The sequence below is a fragment of the Mytilus edulis genome, chromosome 6 (genome assembly GCF_963676685.1).
Source record: "Mytilus edulis chromosome 6, xbMytEdul2.2, whole genome shotgun sequence".
Lineage (NCBI taxonomy): Eukaryota > Metazoa > Mollusca > Bivalvia > Mytilida > Mytilidae > Mytilus > Mytilus edulis.
In genome coordinates this window covers 41,076,347-41,096,707 of record NC_092349.1, presented here as the reverse complement: position 1 = coordinate 41,096,707, position 20,361 = coordinate 41,076,347, and the positions used below count along the sequence as shown (strand labels likewise).

The window sequence follows — 20,361 nt, the reverse complement described above, 5'->3', positions numbered from 1 at the left end:
AATGTAACACACACAGAAACGGACTAAGCATTAGACAAAATCCGATGAGAATAACAAATATAACATCAAAACCTAATACATGAACTTAGGATAGAAAAGTACCGTGACACGTCTTATAGTAATTGTAAATTCACACTCAAATATAAGAGAAAACGTACGACACAACGAAAACACAACGTCAAAATGTAACACACACATAAACGAACTATAATATAACAATGGCCATATTCCTGACTTGGTACAGGATATTTTTAAAGAAACAAATGGTGGGTTGAACCTGGTTTTGTGGCATGCCAAACCTCCCGCTTTAATGACAATGTTAAATATAACATTAAAATGACAACATAACATTACAGAACTACAATACAAATAAGTAGGAGAATATTAAACAAAGAAACACATGAATAATAGATAACAAAAGGCACCAGGTTTAAAATTCAATACGCTAGAAGCGTGCTTCGTCCACACAAGACTTACCAGTGACGCCCAGATATAAAAGTTCGAAAGTCAAAACAAGTACAAAATTGTACAGCACTGAGGATCAAAAGTTCAAAAAGGTTGTGTCAAATAAGACTAGGGTTTTCTGCTTGGGATAAGAACATCCTTATTATTTAGAACAATTTTAATATGCTATTGCAAACTGTAAATTTTATCAAATGAATATAATCATGATAAAAGATATACATGATAAAACTGAAGTATTTACTAATTACAGAAAACAAAACCCGGATACATTACATAAACCAACTCAAAAAATAGACACACCCGACTTAGTCAAGGCCTCAACGCAAAAAGTGAAAAAAATTGACGTCACATACGAAGTGGTGAAAAGGTACAAAAATGACGTCACATTTGAAAGACTAAAACTATTTCTCAAAAATAAGATAGAATTAGGATTGATTTAAGATTATATTTGAAGTAAATACTGATATTAAATTTAATAACAATGCACATTGCAATACTTATTAATAGCAAACAGAGGAAGCAATTAACTATATTATATACATTGTAGCTATGTCCGGTTTGTTTTGAATCTAACTGCAAAGGTAAAACATCGTACAAATTACGTTGAACAAAATCAAATCTAATCAATGAAGGCGGTGATGAATTTTCTTTACCATAACACATGACAAAATAGAAAAGACGTCAACACATATGACAAAATCCGCTGAGAAGAACAAATATAACATCAAACTAAATACATGAATCTGGGATAGAAAAGTACCGCAACACGTCTTATACAGTAATGCGAATTCACACTCAGCAAAACAGTCACAATTGGGAATACGTCACGTTCGGTAATTAAAAGATTAGACGACGAAATGACAAACCACAATCAACCATGTGGTAAAAACACTAATAAAACATACTCTTTCCGTGTTCTACGTAACTATGCATGAATGACCATAAGGGTAAAATTTCATGGTACCATTATAGATATAAAAACATAATATTTGTTGCTGAGTTTTTGTTTGCTGTTGGTTTGAAATAATTGACTGTGAATAGAACAATTATTGCAAATATGTAATAGATCAAGACAATGCTGATCTTAAAACTCCTTTATTGCAAACATGTAATCGTGTGAAGATTCTTACACATCTAAAAGCAATGTTGGATACATATACTACTTTTGGAATTTACGTTTTAAGGATATTAATTGCTTGCGCGTGTACATCACTTTTTTATAATCCTATTGCAAATTAGAGTTTCCGATTACCTGACGCCAAATCATGAATGAAACCCCTCTACAAAATCATTATAGCTGATATAAAACAAGAGTAATCTTTATGATCCTTTATTGATACTACATGAATCAAAATACATATAAAGATAAATATATGTTGTATGATTTCCATGAGACAACTTGCCATAAAAACATGCAAATGACACAGACATTAAAAACTTTGGCAATATCGTCGGTATGGTTTGCAAGTTTTTGTGTATGACTTCGTGCTGTAGTAACATATGACAACCTCCGCTATCAGTTTTCATATCCTTAGCTGCTCACATTGGTGCGTTGCTATATCCTAACCCGCGAACTTTGTACGAAACGACTAGTTGATGCATACATTTTGTCTGTCCTTCAGTGATCGATAAGAAACTTCAGCATGCTGATCACTTAGTCTAGTTCCTCCGAGTATGCATGTTTTACTTTCTTTTACTATTAACAAAATATATCGTATGGTATTCAGGAGTAATAAATTTTTAGCGTATGCTATCATTTTTATATTAAAAAAACATTGCGGAGTATTTCTTTTGGACGATTTTTCAATTTCACATGGGGAATGGTGGTATACAGGGTTGTAAATCAAAAGGTTTGATAGAATTAATTTCAATGTAAGATCTAGATTTAAATTTCTCGAGAAGTTCTTTAGAGTATTGTTAGAATCCACATATGGTTTATATCACTACGCTATTTAACAGTTTCCCAACATTTCTGAAGACATTCGTTCATAGCGGACAGAATTTTTGTCAATCTAATTTATTATTCCTTTGTAGCATGCATTTCAACCGGAAATGTACCGTTGTTTGTACGCAATTTTGTAACTCTTTAAAAACCTGTTCTATAGATTGAAGTTTTTGGTTTCCCTTCAAGATACTTATAGATATAAAGCTATCAACATAGTTTTGTTTATAGTCGGAATCTAGAAAAACTCTCAGATGTTTTTATACGACCGCAAAATTGATTTTTTTGGGGTGGTATAGTGGTATCACATCATCGTCGTCGTCGTCCGAAGACGGATGGTTTCCGGATAATAACTTAAGTATAAGTAAATAGACTGTTGGTGGTGATTTAAGTATTTGAAAATACTATTCCGGTGAAATTTATGAATATCTGTTTCCCATATGTTTCAACTCAACATGCATAACTCAAAGCTGTTGGTTAGCTGCCCAAGCTTTTATTTCGATGATGAGTTATGATATGCTTCAGTATGTCTTTATGTGCTATAGACCTCTCATCACAGGAATAAACAAAATATAATTGGCCCTCTCATAGTGGACTCGACAAAACAAACACATGAAAAAAATGAATAAACTTAATAGCAACAATAAATATTACAAGTCATTATATACAAATATTTCTCGTAGAAATTCTAAAGGTAGAATTAGAGCCACCCCTTATAATAGCAACATGCCGGGAGCTGCCAAAAACGGAACGACTATAAAGGCCTAACATAATAGTGCATTTGTTGAACATGAAGAAGTCACAGTCCATTCACAGTCACTTTGTACCAGAAGCCACAATGCCCTGGAATGAAATGAACGCAAAATTACAGAACACTTGCAAACTAAACCGACTAGTTCTGTACTAAAAAACAAAGAGTTCGACCAACAGGGATGGTTTTTGCTTCTCAATTGTTAATTTTCCCTTTTTCGACTGTGATGTGCCTTTAGCCCCGTCTTACGGTGTTTGCATATCCCAATTCGTTCGCTATGCTCGTGTCCGCAGTAACGTTTTGAATTTTTATGAGCATAATAACATTAACGGTACCAATTGTCTGCACAAGATGCGCATTTCGACAATACATGTCTCTTCAGTGATGCTCGTGGCCAAAATATGTAAAATCCCAAGCTTATATAGACGTCGCGTACGGTGTTGGTGATAATACGGGTTTTGCTTTCCAGTTCGCCTTTATTGCATTTGTTAAAAGTTTCGGAATTGATAACTATATAAATTTATATATCAAAATGTGCGTAATTAAAAGTTGAAATGGAAAATGCCTTAAAATCAATACTTTTATTCATTTTGTTACTCGAATGATCCCTAACAACACTGACTTTGAGCGTGTAGACAAGTAACACCGCGACATATGATCAGCGTTGCTTTGAAGTTATTCTTGTCATTTTTTAAACTTTAAAAAAAAAAAGTTGTACCCCTAGCAAGAGTAGTCTTTGGTGTTAATGGTGTATGTTTTAGTTATGACGTCATCGTTAACTGGACGCGTCTAACCAGGACGAAAAGTTCACTTTGTTTTGTGGTCAAGCCGAAAATTGAAAAAAAAATATGGATAGGGGTGAAGTTAAGAGTGATTTTAAAGGTAATTCAAATAGATTATTCCGAAAATGATATATCTTTTTATTCCGTATATAATAAGGAAAAAAAATAAAAAAAGTTTTGTTACAACATTTCAAAAGATTGTGGCAGAATTAATGTTTTTTTTGAAATTTGTATTTCTGTCACAAAACCCAAATCTCACATATTTTTTGGAGCTCTTTAAAATTCGAACGAATGCTGTAGATCCAAACCACAATTTACATATCCACCCTTCCTGTGTCAAAATTATACAATAAACATACAACTTTCTATGTCTTCAATTAGTAAGTATTGTTTAAATTATGTCCTAAATTGTTCATTTTATTAAATCCGTTGAAATGTCCCACTCGCCGTTTTCTGACGTTTTGGCGTATTTGTTAAGTGTCTTATGAAAAGTAGTAGGCAGTTGCAGTCTTTTCTACGATATGAAATCTTATTCAAACGCGAAAACTTTTTTTTAAGTGTATGAAAAAAAAAATGTGTCGAAGTTTTAAGAGAAAATATTGAAAAAAAAATAAACGCGATCTTTTTGTTTTTGTCTAGTCAAAATGTCACAAAACGCCGTTTTTTACATTTTTGTTACAAGTATGTTAAGTCATATTATACAGTTTTGGAGGGGGGAATTTGAAATTATAATAGCAGAAAAAATACTATATAACATTAAAATCTACTGTTCAGGGATTTTTTTGAACCCATTTTCGATCACATGTCGGAAGTAGTAACGACACAGTCAGCAACTACTTTTGTCTAGTCATAATGTCACACCATGCTTTTTTACTTGTTTTGACGTTACGTTCTGTAAAACTTGACATGTAGTGCCTAACGTCGAAAAATGCGGAAGCCTTTACGTGCCATGCTAATTAACTTTTTCCAATTTGATATAACGAACAGGTTTAATGTTTCTGAAACCCTCTCCCTCCCCTTTTATCTATTATTTGACGCAGTTTGGTGACTAGTTTGATTTTTCTCTATTCAGTACATGGGACCTGGTGTCTTAGAACGAACGATTATAATAGAAAAAAGATCAATTTATATTGCACATTTTCAAATCAGAAAGAATGGATAGTGTGTTTCTAGGGACATAGGAACATGCAAGGATAAAAAATGCTGGCATGCTTCTTTATCAATTTCGATGGGCACATACAAGGAATAATGAAACATCCTTAAGTTCATCCTTGCATTTTTATGCCCCACCTACCATAGTAGAGGGGCATTATGTTTTCTGGTCTGTGCCTCCGTTCGTCCGTCCGTCCGTTCGCTTCAGGTTAAAGTTTTTGGTCAAGGTAGTTTTTTTAAGAAGTTGAAGTCTAATCAACTTGAAACTTAGTACACTTGTTCCCTATGATATGATCTTTCTAATTTTAATTCCAAATTAATGTTTTGACCCCAATTTCACGGTCCACTGAACATAGAAAATGATAGTGCGAGTGGGGCATCCGTGTACTTGGGACACATTCTTGTTCTTTATATATTTGTTTCAATATTTATTTTGTTTGCACAGTTTTTATTAAAAAAAAAACAAAGACCCATGCGCGAGATCTAGAAGAGAAAACCCATGCACAATCAGTACAATACTGTTGATAAAGTTGCAGTAGGAACTGATTTTTCTCTTTATCTTGTCTAGATTGTGGTGCACATTCGCCTATACATTGTATTTTTATATATGTTGTTGTTTGCAATTTGATGATAGTATCAAGAAAAACGTAAATAGCTGAGTGACAACTATAGAATTACTTTTATTTCCATGATGAACCAAAGTGAACATATACATACATACAACTTTAATATTAAACCAGCATAAATTAATGCAAGTGGTTTTAGTATAATTATTTAACTATGAAAATTTTCGCTAAAATGGGCTATCGAAAATACAGCTGAACGGATTAATTCTGCGCTAAAATGGGCTCTAATATCTGCGCTAAAATGTCCCCTAGTAGCTTTTCGCTAAAATTATCTGCGCCCATCTGTTTTCTTGTCCATAGATGAGATTGAATTTCTTTTTGTTTATGAAATTGGAAAATTTTATTAAATTAATTTTATTGTGGATAATTTTGAATTTGCTTTCAACTGTTGATTCTTTTAACATTTAATACAGGCGATGAAACAAACGACTCAACTAATAAAAATTTTATTCGGAAATTATCAAAAGCGGATAAAAAAATAAGCCCTTGACACCATTTGCGAGTATGATGGTCTCGTGAAACAATGATAGTCCGTCGGAAGGGGGCAATAAATGACTGACCCGTGTTAAGAGAGAGCAATATCTCTTGCACATAAAAGTCACCCTTTTAGATTTCGAAAGGAGCAGGCTAAAGCTACAAGGAAGCACTCGCACCCTCAAAGTGGAAACGGATTAATAGAAGTTGTAATAACTTGTTTCCCAATCCAATATAAATAAATACAATGAAATATGTTTAAACTGAAAGAAAAAACAGCAGAAAAGACAGTGGTTTAAACTTTTTTTTTAAATATCCTGTTTCAATCAAAAGAAAGAGAAAAAATCTTTGCTCCAAGGGATACTAATTTAAATGAATATTATTTTTCCGTTTTAATTTAACTGTACTTAAAAAAAATATGTGCCGCTTTTGCATTTCGGTTCTATACGTAGCAAGTCAAGCAAACCGCTCATATAAATTATGCTGTATGATTGAGCTGCACGAAATAAAAAAAAAGTCCGACGTTATTTATTCAATGCATTTACCTTACTTGGTATAAAAACAAAAACATAAGACAATATGGCAATATTTAATAGCTTGGTACCCCCAAGCTAAACCCCCCCCCCCCCCCCCCATTTCATACATGCCCCCAATCTTATGACAAGTATTGAAGTAATATAAAGTCCACAACATAATCATAATATATGCTACAAAATACAGTTAATAATTAGCTATGCATGTACACAGCATCCTTAGTAATGCTACTGGGAGGGTGGCTGGGAAAGCTAGCAAAAAAGAAGCGTGCAGCCATGAGCAGTTACTGAGAAAGCATGGTCCTAACTGAAACGAGGCTGGGTATTTGGGGTCTGCAAGACCAAGCGGGAGCGCGCCAATTTTAACCTTCGTGCTAAAAACAAATTTACAAATAAATTGAACTTTACCTTACTTGGTATAAAAACAAAAACATAAGACAATATGGCAATATTTAATAGCTTGGTACCCCCAAGCTAAAAAAAAACCCAATTACATACATGCCCCCAATCTTATGACAAGCATTGAAGTAATATAAAGTCCCAAACCCAAAGAGGGGGAAATTAACGTGGTAAAAGGGTACTGAAGGTAGAGATGGCTTTCAGCCGTTTATCCATATCACAATCTATGTACCGAGAAAAACAATCACTTGACCAATAACCTAACAATTTTATGTCATCGTCTGAAAGGCCCACTTTGCTACCCCATGTCGCCGCGCCTCTGCGAAAAGAATGGCCTCCATAACTAAGGTGGTCCAACTTCATTAGTTGTAATGTAAAACGAAAGGCATTCAGGAAAACTGTGTATGTCAAACATGAAGTATCTGATAACCGAAAAAGGGGATCCAATGGTTCTCCTACCAAGGCAAGCACCTTAGACATGGCTGCAACTGGGCACAGTGGGTGATTATACAAATGAGGTAGCACTACTTCTATTGGCTTGGAACGAAACTGAAGGGTTTTGATGACTTTAAGACGTACGAGCATACCCCAGCTGCAAGGCAAGACATCTATTCTGCGCAAGTTGAACTCTGGGTTAAAAGTTCCTTTAACTAGAAAATTATTGGGTCGTAAGAAACCAAAAAACCCCGTCAGACAAGCCGCCCAAAATACAATGTTATTATGGTTTGACATATCAAGTACTTTTTTCATACTCAATAAAAGTTCGGGTGTAACTGGCGCTTTACAAGATTGGTTTGTACCTAATTCTCGTTTAACACCAGTTAACAAGTGTTTTATATTCCACGAATTTGAAATAGGATCTTGCAAGTTGTGCATTTTATGCAAAATAGATATAATGTTAATATAAGAACGTATGGAACTATAAGCAAAGTGTTTTTTATCCACTAAATAAGCCACGTAAAACTCAACTGTTTTTTCATCACAAGGCACCGCTTTAAACTCATACTCTTCACAAAACTGAACGTACGTCTTCAAATGCGTACGATACGTTCCTGATGTTGATTCAGCCCACCCCTTGGTTTTCAAGCGTCCTACAGTTATCTCCAAGTCTAATGGCCGGCTTGCACCATCTACAAATATAAAATTCATAAGACACGTGTCTCAACAGTTCGTCTGCACTAAAAGAAATATAACTATAACTTGTTAAGATATCATACAGTCTTGAAAGTTGGTCTTCCTCGTGCAGCCTGGATGCAGCATCCGCTATAATGTTGCAACGTCCACTTAGAAATTTTCCTTTTATGTCAAAGTTATACCTCGCGGACAGCCAAAACAAGTCCCTTAATAAACTCATTAACACATTGTTTTTTTGTCGATCCCTTGTTTAGAATACATTTTGTAGTCATATTGTCAGTTAGCACAATTACAGTTTTATTTTGCCACAAGTGGCCCCAACGAAGCACTGATAAAACAACAGCCAATGTTTCTTTTATGTTTATATGTTCCTTACGGAAAACCGGAAAATCAATAGCCCAATTCACATAAAAATAATTTCCGTTATAATAGCCACCGCCTTCTTACGAAGAAGCGTCAGTTTGTAAGGAAGTGATAGGCTTGAAATCTATGAATTTAACAGTTCCATTAAATACACTCATAAAGTTTAACCACCAAGAAATGTCAGCTTCAAATTCAGAATTCAGAATTCAATAAAACTTTGTCATTGCGGTTTTGTGCGCTGGAAATAGAGTTAATCAAACGTCTGAGAAAAGTTCTTCCTCCCTTGACCATTTGGCAGGCCCAATTTAGTTTACCACAAAGAGATTGAATCTGTTTAATACTTGCACGTTTACGCTTTTGAAAAGACAATAATAAATTATTAAAGTCAGACTGTTTCTCCGGTGGCATAGTAAGAGTCAATTCACGAGTGTCTATAATTATACCTAAAAAAAGTAATGCGTTGTGCTGGTCCTTCAACCTTAGACCAGTTTATGTTATATCCTAATTCTCGTAAAGTACGAATCAATAAATGTAACCCTCTATTACAATTAAACATTGTATCTTCAATAACTAGAAAATCATCCAAATATGCAATACACGTAATATTATATCTACATTTCATTATTATACACACTGCTTCGCTTAATTTTTGGAATATTTTTGGACTCCGGGAGTGCCCAAAAGGAAGCTTAGAATCAAACATATATGTAGGACTGTCATCACCTAAGAACGTCCACTTTAAACCTGTTAAATTGTGATCTGAAACATGGCAACACACGGGTCTATAAGCACTTTTTAAATCGATTTTTGCAAGAAAACTATTAGGTTTGATGAGCTTTAAAGCGTGACGCATATCCATATAAGCACAATTAGTATCACTAGTATACGAATTTAATGAAATTCCAATCGGTTGACTCGCGTCGTGTATCAAACGAATATCTCCATTTGGCTTCGGCACGGCCCCTAATGAGCTCACAATTGTCGGAATAGATTTTGTTACGATATAATTTCCTAATTCTATCTCTTTCTTAATTTGATTTTCAACTTTTGACCTGTATCTGAAAGCGGACGAATAGTTTTCTCTATTAACCGGATAATGCGGACCAAATTTTATACACAAATAAAATCCATTTTTTACTCCATCTAAAATATATTCACGGTCTTCTATGTCTTATAGGCAAAAGACGACCCCAAGCCTCGAAATGCAAACCATTAGTCGTAGAGGTCGCCTTTCTATTCACGACTATTCCCGATTTTGAGGCAGTTCTAAGTTTTTTGGCTTATTTGTGGGTTGAGAATGACCGTTAAGCGCCGAATGCGCATTAGAGAAGCAAATCGCACAGCTATGCATCATTCTGCAATCCAATCGAAAACATGAATTGGAATTAAAATTTCGACAAATTTCTCTCCCATCTGGTAAAAACGGACCTTTACGGCGCTCGTCTATCCCTGGCCTAGAATTCCTTCCCCTACCTTTAGATGCTCCAACCGACGCTTCAGAAAATGCTCGAAATGTAGGGTTGTCACGTTTAGACACCAACTGGAAATCGCGTAAATCCTGGCGATAAATTCCCCATTCGAATAATTCATCGGCCTGTTTTTGGCGATACTCTTTATCATATAATAACACGGAATACCAAACATTCCTGGCCGCTAAACGATAAATGTCAGCCGTATAGTTAAGATAACCCTGAATGATACTAAGACGCTTTTGCTTGAGCAATTCTTGCATAATTCTGATGTTGGCGTACCCCCATTCTTCGATCGTTACCTTATCTAGAGTTTTCTTTTTACCGACACAGAACTCGACCTCGCCTCCGAGAGTAAAAGTTTGGAATTGTTCTGGCCATATGAAAGATAAGATTTGAAGTGCACTTTGTTCCTTGTTAGGTTGCGAAAAGTTTATAGGCTCACCTGTTGCAGAATGCTGTTGTAAGGATGATGGTTGCAGTCCCTCGGGGAGTGTCAAAGCAGACCTGTGTATTGTTCGCAAACTTTCTTTCTCCTTCTCTATTTGCTGGCGTAAATGAGCCTTCTTACTCTCAATTTGGAGTTCTTTCAATTGTTTTTCGAGTTCACTTGTTTCCATTTCAGAATTATCATGTGCAGTGTCCAGTTTCGGATTCGCCGTTCCACCGTTTTCCTGGTCAAGTTCCTCGAATGATTCTTGGAAGTCATCATCAGATTCGTTAGAATCCATTTGTTTCTGTTTACCGGCTCTCAAACTTTCGATAATGTCTCTTAACTTTTCAGCATCGTGTCCCTCGGCCATCGCGTTTTGAGAAAGCTAGCAAAAAAGAAGCGTGCAGCCATGAGCAGTTACTGAGAAAGCATGGTCCAAACTGAAACGAGGCTGGGTATTTGGGGTCTGCAAGACCAAGCGGGAGCGCGCCAATTTTAACCTTCGTGCTAAAAACAAATTTACAAATAAATTGAACTGAAAAATAACGTCAAAATAACGTTACCAAAACTAACACCAACACCGTACGCGACGTCTATTAAAAACATGAAGAGCTATAATCCAAATAATACCAGTACACTGAGTCTATGCCTCTGCTGGTGGACTGTTATTCCCCGAGGGTATTACCAGGCCAGTAGCCAGTACTCCGGTACTGGCATTAAAATACGGATTTTTTTTGTGTTATTCAGTTGGAAAGCAGGTCACGGTTTGACCCCAAGTTTATCAGCAACAATAGAGTCACGTGACCGTAAAAATTCAGTAAAAAAACTTATTGACCTAACTAATCTTGAGTATCCATAGTTTATTCTCGTCTAAGCTCACACATCAAATCAAAGTCCTTTATTCTTTATTTTCTTGCAAACTTGGAGTTTTGGTGAAAATTGTCAAGTCTCCTGAACGAAAAATCTAAATATTTACGAGGAAACTAAAAATGATGGGTTGAATTTAAATTTAATAAAGCATCTCATTAAGACAAACACTCGATAAGACTATCTCGGCAATAAAATATTGGATACGCAAACGTCAAATTGATTTCAAACCGAAGCGGTGGTTTTTTTGCCGATTTGTGCAAGTGGTTTTCTCCCCTTGATATCACCAGTCAAAAATAAAAACCCAGCAAAATGCATAAAAATTAAGGAAATTACTTTACTTTACAAAAATTAGAAAGAAAATAGACGAAACTCGATTTATAACTATTATAACTATTATAACTATGTTATGATAATATAAAGAAGAGATACTTCCCCCTATTTTTCAGAGAAGGACTAAATGTAAATATTAAAAGACAAAATATTACTGCAGTAAAAAAAAACAATTTAGAAATGTTGATAATGACACCTACATGTAAAATTAAAAACCTAGCTACATTGAAAGAAATTAGATCTGGCGGATGAAATATACTACATGTAATTTTTATATGTGGGATCATTCCTAGCAGAATTTTTTTAAACACTTCTGATTATATTTATAATGCAATAAAACATAGTTTATACAATAATCTCTCTGAAAATTGATATAATTATTAAATGAATAGTACTGATCATATATATTTTATATTCTATAAAGTGTGACCAAGAGTCACAACAAATTTCTTCAAATTAAGAGAGCCTTCAAACTCAAGCCTATGTTTCTTAGTTGAACAGTAAAATACAAAAAAGGGATTTATAAGTTTTATACCAAAAATATTGACAGAAATTCTGTAAAAAAAATATGCTTTTAATTAAAGTGAAAGTGAATTTTATAGATTATGAAAGTAAACTTTTTGGAAAAAATGGGGCTTCTTTTCTTGAACAGATTGCTGTATAAGCTTCTTTAAAAATTACATATTTATAAACAAAGTATTGTATATATTATACTTTACCTGAATACAAGTAATAGGAAATGAAATGAAACTGTCGGGACAAATTTTGTGCATTTTACTTCAATAATGATCAAAGATGCTTAAATTTGACAAGAATTTGCCATTTGAATAAATTCAATTTTGTAAGAACACATCTCTATGAATAAACTTCTTGTTTGGCTGACTTGGCTTGATAAACTAGTTTTTGCTCTAATTACTATAAAATTGAGAATGGAAATATAGCTTACTAAGTAAAGAGATAAGCAAGTTTTTATTAACTGACATTCATTTTCTTTTTTCATATGTTTTTTTCCTACAGAATTTTCTTTGCAATGCATTTTCTATTGCTATTTTTGTGCTTTTGTCCATCCATACAGTAGGCTATCAATAATTTGTCAGATCTGTCAGAATTTTCCAAGACGTTTAGCTTTAAACGCAATAAAGAAGATCTTTGTTTGTTGTTTCACTTTTCCAATGTGTAAATTTTTACTATGCACATGACCCTGACACATATTTTGTTATAAACGTTACATGACGTATGTTGAAAAAAGAAAACAATGTCACCGTCGATTTGTGTAGGGGATCAAAAGGTGTTTTAGTTACTTTAAAATACAAGTATCGTATGGAATTTTGAAAATCCACAACTTTTAATCCAAATTTCATTCATGTCTTTAATAAAATCAGTATTTTAGAGCACTTTGAAACAGGTACAATGAAAAGAAGCTAATACTTCACTATTTTGAGGTAGAAACGTAGCTAAAACCAGATAAAAATTGACATGGCTGGTGGTCACTAAAATTGATGTATAAAAGTAAAAAATGATGGCTTCAAAACAGTGTATAAATTTGAAACAGGTTTCCCGGTTTCATTTAAGATTATAACCGTTCTTTTCTGTATTTGGATACGCAAACGTCAAACTAGGAAAAATCGATTTTTTTGGCGAACAAAAAAGATGGCTATTTTTTTTTTTGAACGGACAGGATAAAGGAATAGCAATAACAAGGTATTTTTTGTAATGTTTGTATGTCGTTAAGAAATTATATTGGTCACAAAACCTACAAAGAGGTAGAGCCGATTTGCCGAGGATTTGTTTCATTCGATAAGATAGGTAATTCATGTTTTAAATAGCCCGATAGATGCTAATTATAGTACATGAAAATACGTCACATCATCTATTTCCATACCTTGAACAGGTATTCCTACAAAAACAAGGCCAAGACTATTGATTTTTTAATATTGATTCTATTTTATTATTAACATCATTTATGCAAGGTGCCATACAATGTACCACGTAACTTGTCAAGGAGCCAAATAATATCGAACAAATTTAAATCGTGATTTTCTCATTCTGAATATATGTATATCTGTATTTGTCCTGGTCTTTTAATGTTTTGTCGTCTATAAAATAAGATAAGATAATACATGTATATATTATAACCGGAGAACATCTTACATCAGTTGGTCATAGACCACCCTGTGTTACTAACACATGTTATATTGTCTTTTCTGTCATTTTAACAAATCGGCCCTTCGTTGTGATACAGATGCAACAGCCTCTTGATGTTTTACCTACAATCACGATTTGTAGTGTAATTGATTTGTTCTGTTGTGTTTTCTCGATGACTTAGGTACCGGTGTAGGGACGGTGGTAAAAAATTCAATTCTAGTATCTATACAGATTGTGAATTGGCGACAAAATTGTTGTTGACTGCATTTGTAAAATATAATACCATGTTCAAAAAAGGTTTCGAAAAATTGTTTGTGTTGTTTTGAAACTTATGGCCTTATTTGAAGTTATGTGAATATTACACTCGCAAGATGTAGGCTTCATTGCTATAGAATTAATTCTCTTGTTATTGGTTATGTACAGGCACCTACATCAGTTTAACGGCAGTTGTTCCTTGAATATATGTATAATAAATGTAAACACATAAATAGAAAGTTCGTCAAGAGTATGGACAGTCATAGGAATGCACACAATAAACGATACATTATTGTTTTCTTTGATACATGTAAAATGATATACTAGTAAACTATATAGTCAAAATGAACCAGAATGACTCTATGAAATAAGCAAACATCCGAAAAAATATGATAGAAACATTAAAATTTAATATAACAACACATAAAAAGCAAAATTTTTTAGCGAGATTCGAACCCTTACTTCAAAATCATCATATATTAGTAGTTCTGTGCTCTACTGATGGAGCTACGGCGATGCTTATACTATTGAAGTTTATTAAGAGGCTATATCGGTACAATTTATCGATGTTACAACTTTTTCTTTAAAAAGTTTTTTTTTATGTAAATAGGACACACTAAACCAATTTCATTTTTAAAGGAAAAACAAGTATGAATAACAACAGTCATAAAAAGCATAACTTTTTTTTGGTTTGAAATGTCCTTCTGGGGGGATTCCCTGTTTTTCCTACCTAAACACACCCGAAAATTCGCATATTGGACTTTTATCCTTTTTGAGGGTTAAATTAACTATTGATCACACATATCATAATATATGTAAATCGAGATATTGATCAAAAAGCATTTTTATTTTTTGTTTTTATAGTAAATTTCATTCTGTCGACACTTTTTGAAATTGGCCCTTCTGTGAAAAAAATCCCCGGCATATTGGCCCTACCTCTTTTAAAATTTAATTGTAATAAAAGCATGACAAGTTGCAAAAAATACTTTAAACGTCAATCTTTTAGCCGATTGATTTGGCGGACTTTTTGACGTTACGGACGACCGTAACGCCACCTAATTAATCCCCCCTGCTATTGTTGCTGATAAAGCTTGACGACAACGGACGTTTCCAAGGACTTGCTTTCCAACTGTATTAAATTTGCTGTTACAAAATATTAAAAAATTATTATAAATTAAGGGAATACGATACAGTAGCAGGGGCAGATAATAATGTTTTCAAAACTTTTCGTGTTGTTTTCTCGACGTTGGTAACCAGAACGTTGTAATTTCGCGATGTTTCTAATAAGAACGTTAACATTTCGCGAAGTCGCTTTAAAAGAAAGTCATATTTTCGCGGAATATTCACTGTCGTCATAATCAGGTTGCGCGAATTTAAAAAAAGTACCTGCTAAAAAAGCGGCTATGTCGTTTCTAAAAGACGGCGAAATCCGCCGAAGAGCAGTGAGATCAAAGGAAATACTGGAGATGAACAACAATAAATCAAATACAATTTGTATGACGAATTGAAGAAAAGGTAAAAGACACAGAAGAGAGTTCTGACAGTATAACATAGAAAAACGGAAGAAGAATTGTGGAGCTTTTTAGTATGGCAAAAGCACTGTCATTGAGTGGCGGATCCAGAACTTTTCCTAAAGGAGGGCCCGCTGACTGACCTAAAGGGGGGGGGGGCACTCCAGTCATGCTTTATTGATTCCATATATAATCAACCAAATGTTTCCCGCGAAAGGGGGGGCGGGCCCCCCCAGCCCCCCCCCCTGGATCCGCTAGTATAACTGCCAAAACTGTATGGCCAAACGGAATCTGCTCAACGTACTAAGAGAAAGAAAAATTGCAAGGATTTCGGAGCTATCCTACTATTCGTTGCGTAAACTGTAACATGCTGAATAACATTTTAACAAATAAGACACATTACGGAACAAAAGGACCTGCTATTTTTGACATCAGCACAAACATGACAAAAGCTGCAATAGCTAATTATGAGTATAGATTTTATATAGATTGGACCGTTGGTTTTCCCGTTTGAATGGTTTTACACTAGTAATTTTTAGGGCCCTTTATAGCTTGCTGTTTGGTGTGAGCCAAATATCCGTGTTGAAGGCCGTACATTGACCTATAATGATTTACTTTTATAAATTGTTACCTGGATTTAGAGTTGTCTCATTGCCACTCATACCACATCTTCCTATATCTATTAATAGCTACTTAACGAACGTCCAGCGGCAAATATTTAATTGAACATTTATGATATCAACATGTTATTTTAATGAAACTAAAAGAAATGAGAAAACGTATGAACCCGTGATTAATAAGAAAAATTTAACAAAATATATGGCGCGTAAGGTGGCCGAATCGGATCTAGTGTTGGAAGATTTGAAATCCATACACAAAAGTCATTAATACGGCGTGGGGTACAGCTATGCAATATTTTTCATGACGAGAACATTCATTTTCATTCATTGATAATGAAGTTAATAATACTATCTTGAATTGAAAGATAATCAGAATCAAAAGAGTTTGTGTCTTTATTTTTTTCTTCTTGTATAGCATTGGACAGACTGCAAATTGAATGGTGAATTGTTATTGTACGGCCGAATTTAATAGACAATCAATAAAATAACAAAACCGACTGCATATGCGAGACCCTCATGGGTGGACAAGGTCGTACAACACCCCTACTCGTCAATAAAATTATAAATAAAGAAGTCTCTCATCCTGTTCTGGACTTGCCTTGGTACATAAACAAAACTGCAGAGTTTAATTGATTTTTTAAAAATATATGATATTATATGTGTATGTAGAAAAGGTGTCAATAAAATTCCGTTAAAAAGATTTAAAAAAATTACATTGGTGTCGTTTTTGTTTTGAATTTAAGCAAAATATTGCCAACAGATGCAGAATTGTCACACGTTAGTTTGTTTAATTGGTTTATTTTTTGTGTATATATATCAATCTGGATGTTATAGACCAAAACAAGAAACGTTCGTTCACATGCTGTTAAAAGGTCTTGCAATTCAATGGTGTCGTTTGTTATTGTATATCATATTTGTATTTCGTTCATCGTTTTGTTCTTAACTCATGCCGTAAGTTTCCCGTTCGAGTTGTTTTGCATTTGTCATGTAGGGTCTTTTCATAGCTGACTATGCGGTATGGGTCTTAATCATTGTTGAAGGCCGTCCGATGTCCTATAGTCGTTTACGTCTTTGTCATTTGGTCTCTGGTTGAGATTTGCCTCATTGGTAATCATACTACGTCTTCTTATTTGTATAAGCATCTCCCTTTTGTACTTCAATGTATTGAGAGATATAAATTGAAGTATCGAAAAATGTATGTACTAATTGCAGACAGACAGACAGATCAGAAAGTGTACACACGTTCAAACTCGTCGCTGTCAAGCTGATGAGCAAATATGAAGTCATGCAGTAGCGTTGTTTCTGAGAAAAGTAACATAATTATAGTTAGACGATCGGACAGAAGAACAAATAAAGTGTTTTCAATATAGCTCTACTTCTAGACAAACAAGTACGCCAATATTCATACAGTTACGCCGTATGAAAGGTAATGCAACTTATCTATTGATAAAGACATCCTTGAATATTATTCTCTTTGCAATAATGTTGGCTATCCTCTTTCGGTACATGAAGCAATTTAAAACTAATGTCGGACGGAGCTGCACCTGTATACTTCTATCAGATTTTTCAGTTTTGCCGTACATCTGACAAAGTAATCTGCTGGGATCCTTTTTTATATCCTTTTCTTTTTATTATGAAAAGGTTCCTGTCCAAATTCCGTTTCGTAAATGTTTAGCCTCATGTTTAGCACAAATGTTTAGCGATTTTACGAATAACCATCTTATGAATTTTTATGATATGTATCAACGCTTTGGAAAATACCTTCCTATCAGCATAGTCGTGTACGGCGGGAATGATTACACGACGTTGGTGCGATTAAAACTTTATATATAACGTAATTTAGCGCCATACTGACAGACTTCGTAACAAAATTAAAAGGTATATGGCTTTTATTGAAAAAAACAAGAAAAAATCAACGATCAATTTTTTTCTGCACTTCCGAAAAGACGCAAAAATATGGTCAATTTCTTTATTTCGCATATATCAACCTAAATCCGGAAAATGATAATTTGGTTTAACCATAAACTTGTTTCAGCATGTAGATGCCATGGATCAAGGGAACGTTTTACAAAAAACCCGGTTAAGTTATGACTTTTTGTTCAAAAGTATTGTTACTTTCTTTAAAAGTCATTATTTATGAATTTTCGGGAATTTTCTTCCAAATATGCAAATTTCGAACCAAATTATCCCAAAAAGTAAGTCATGAAGGTACTTTTTTCTTTTCATATTTGGAAAGTACACATTAAAATTGACCTACTATCAAAATTTTAGGAAAAAATCAACGATGGATCTCTACTGTATCGTATGCCAACTTCTGGATTATAGCTCTTCATCTTTTATATAAGCTTTGGATTTTACATATTTTGGCCACGAGCATCACTGAAGAGATGTGTATTGTCGAAATGCGCATCTGGTGCAGAAAAATTGGTACCGTTAATGTTATTACTACCACTGGGTCGATGCCTCTGCTGGTGGACTGTTAGTCCCCGAGGGTATCACCCGAACCAAATAGCCAGTACTCCGGTACTCATAATATAGTATTAGAAGTAAATTATTAAGTCAGGGATTTTTTTTTACAACAAATAACTGAAAACCTGAAGTAGGTACAAAGATTTGGTCTACAAGTTTGGCTGTACCCGTAAAAACTTAATTTTAACTGTGATGGTGTAATCAAATTTCAAAATATTGTTTTATTGGGGCTAATATTGAGTTTGTTATCAATAAATTAAAACCATGCTAAATATTATTCATATGCACCTTTATGGTACTACAATATGCCGATACTGATAGTTTGGCATAGTCAGGTTTTTTCTCTGACTGTTAAGGACGTCTCAAATCTTTTAGGGATGTATTTATGTGCCTATTCACGTCTAAGTTTGTTCTTATGTTGTACTGTTACAACACTGTTCGTGCGTTCACAAACATGTTGAACCCCGCAACATGCTGTATGTGCCTGTCCAAGATCTCACGTATAGTTCAGTGGTTGTCGGTGTTGACATGAATATCAATAATGTGGTCATTTTTCTAAATTTCCTGTTTACAAAACTTTGAATTTTTCGAAACACTAAGGATTTTCTTATCCAAGGCATAGATTAGCTTAGCCGTATTTGGCACAACTTTTTGGAATTTTGGATACTCAGTGCTCTTCAACTTTTCACTTGTTTGGCTTTATAAATATTTTGATATGAGCGTCACTGATGAGTCTTATGTAGACGAAACGCGCGTCTGGCGTGCTAAATTATAATCCTGGTACCTTTGATAACTTTTGTTATACATTAGGCCGTTAGTTTTCTCAATTGAATTATCTTATATTTTCTATCGGGGCGTTTCATAGCCGACCATATGAGTATTTTCATTGTTTAAGGCCTTACGGTTCTCTATAATTGCTTTCATTCACGTCATTTGAACTTTGGTGGATAGTTGTCACATTGGCAATCATACACCATCTACATATATGTATACTAATTCCATGTAAAAGTATACAGTAATATTTATAATAATTAAGGATCGTGTTTGTTATTTATCATAGATAAATTATTTAATGGGTTCAGTTCATGCTTTCGCTTTTGTCTTTTGTAACACTATTTTCTAACCAAATTGACAACAAGAGTGGACACACTGAAATGTCTCGCCTTCTTTTCTAATCATTGACTTTATGTTGACAGTCATAAATATAAAGCTTTATTACTACTGTCACATAAACTTAATTAACCAAGAAAACTAAACATTGACTAATGAACCATGAAAATGAGGTCAAGGTCAGATGAACCATGCCAGGCAGACATGCACAGCTAACAATTCTTCCAAACAACAAATATAGTTGACCTATTGGTTATAGTTTAAGAAAAACAGACCAAAACACAAAAACTTAACACTGAGTAATGACACGTGAAAATTAGGTCATGGTCAAATAAAACCTGCGCGACTGACAAAAAAAAATCATAAAATATTTCCATACACCAAATATAGTTGACCTATTGCAACTAGTATTAGATAAAAAAAAAGACCAAAACCCAAAAACTTAACATTGACCACTGAACCATGAAAATGAGGTCAAGGTCAGATGACACCTGTCAGCTAGACATGTACACCTTACAATCATTCCAT

The 20,361-nt window shown here is 34.1% G+C and overlaps 1 protein-coding gene across 1 annotated transcript; it reads right to left on the bottom strand.

Moving 5' to 3' along the window:
* Nucleotides 1–6,976: 6,976 nt before the first annotated feature.
* LOC139526396 (uncharacterized) lies at nucleotides 6,977–11,016 on the bottom strand. Its single transcript, XM_071321539.1, has 2 exons — nucleotides 10,095–11,016; nucleotides 6,977–8,284 (listed from the first exon to the last, which is right to left on the bottom strand). Exons 1-2 carry the CDS (start codon nucleotides 10,891–10,893, stop codon nucleotides 7,287–7,289), a joined length of 1,797 nt encoding a protein of 598 aa, XP_071177640.1. The 5' UTR covers nucleotides 10,894–11,016; the 3' UTR covers nucleotides 6,977–7,286.
* Between the last annotated feature and the right edge of the window lie 9,345 nt (nucleotides 11,017–20,361).

Coding starts and splice junctions, on each gene's coding strand:
- LOC139526396 (XM_071321539.1), bottom strand. CDS start 10,893: ATGGCCGAGGGACACGATGCTGAAAAGTTAAGAGACATTATCGAAAGT. Junction 8,285..10,094: donor GTCGGTTGGAGCATCTAAAG/GTAGGGGAAGGA, acceptor CGAACTGTTGAG/ACACGTGTCTTATGAATTTT.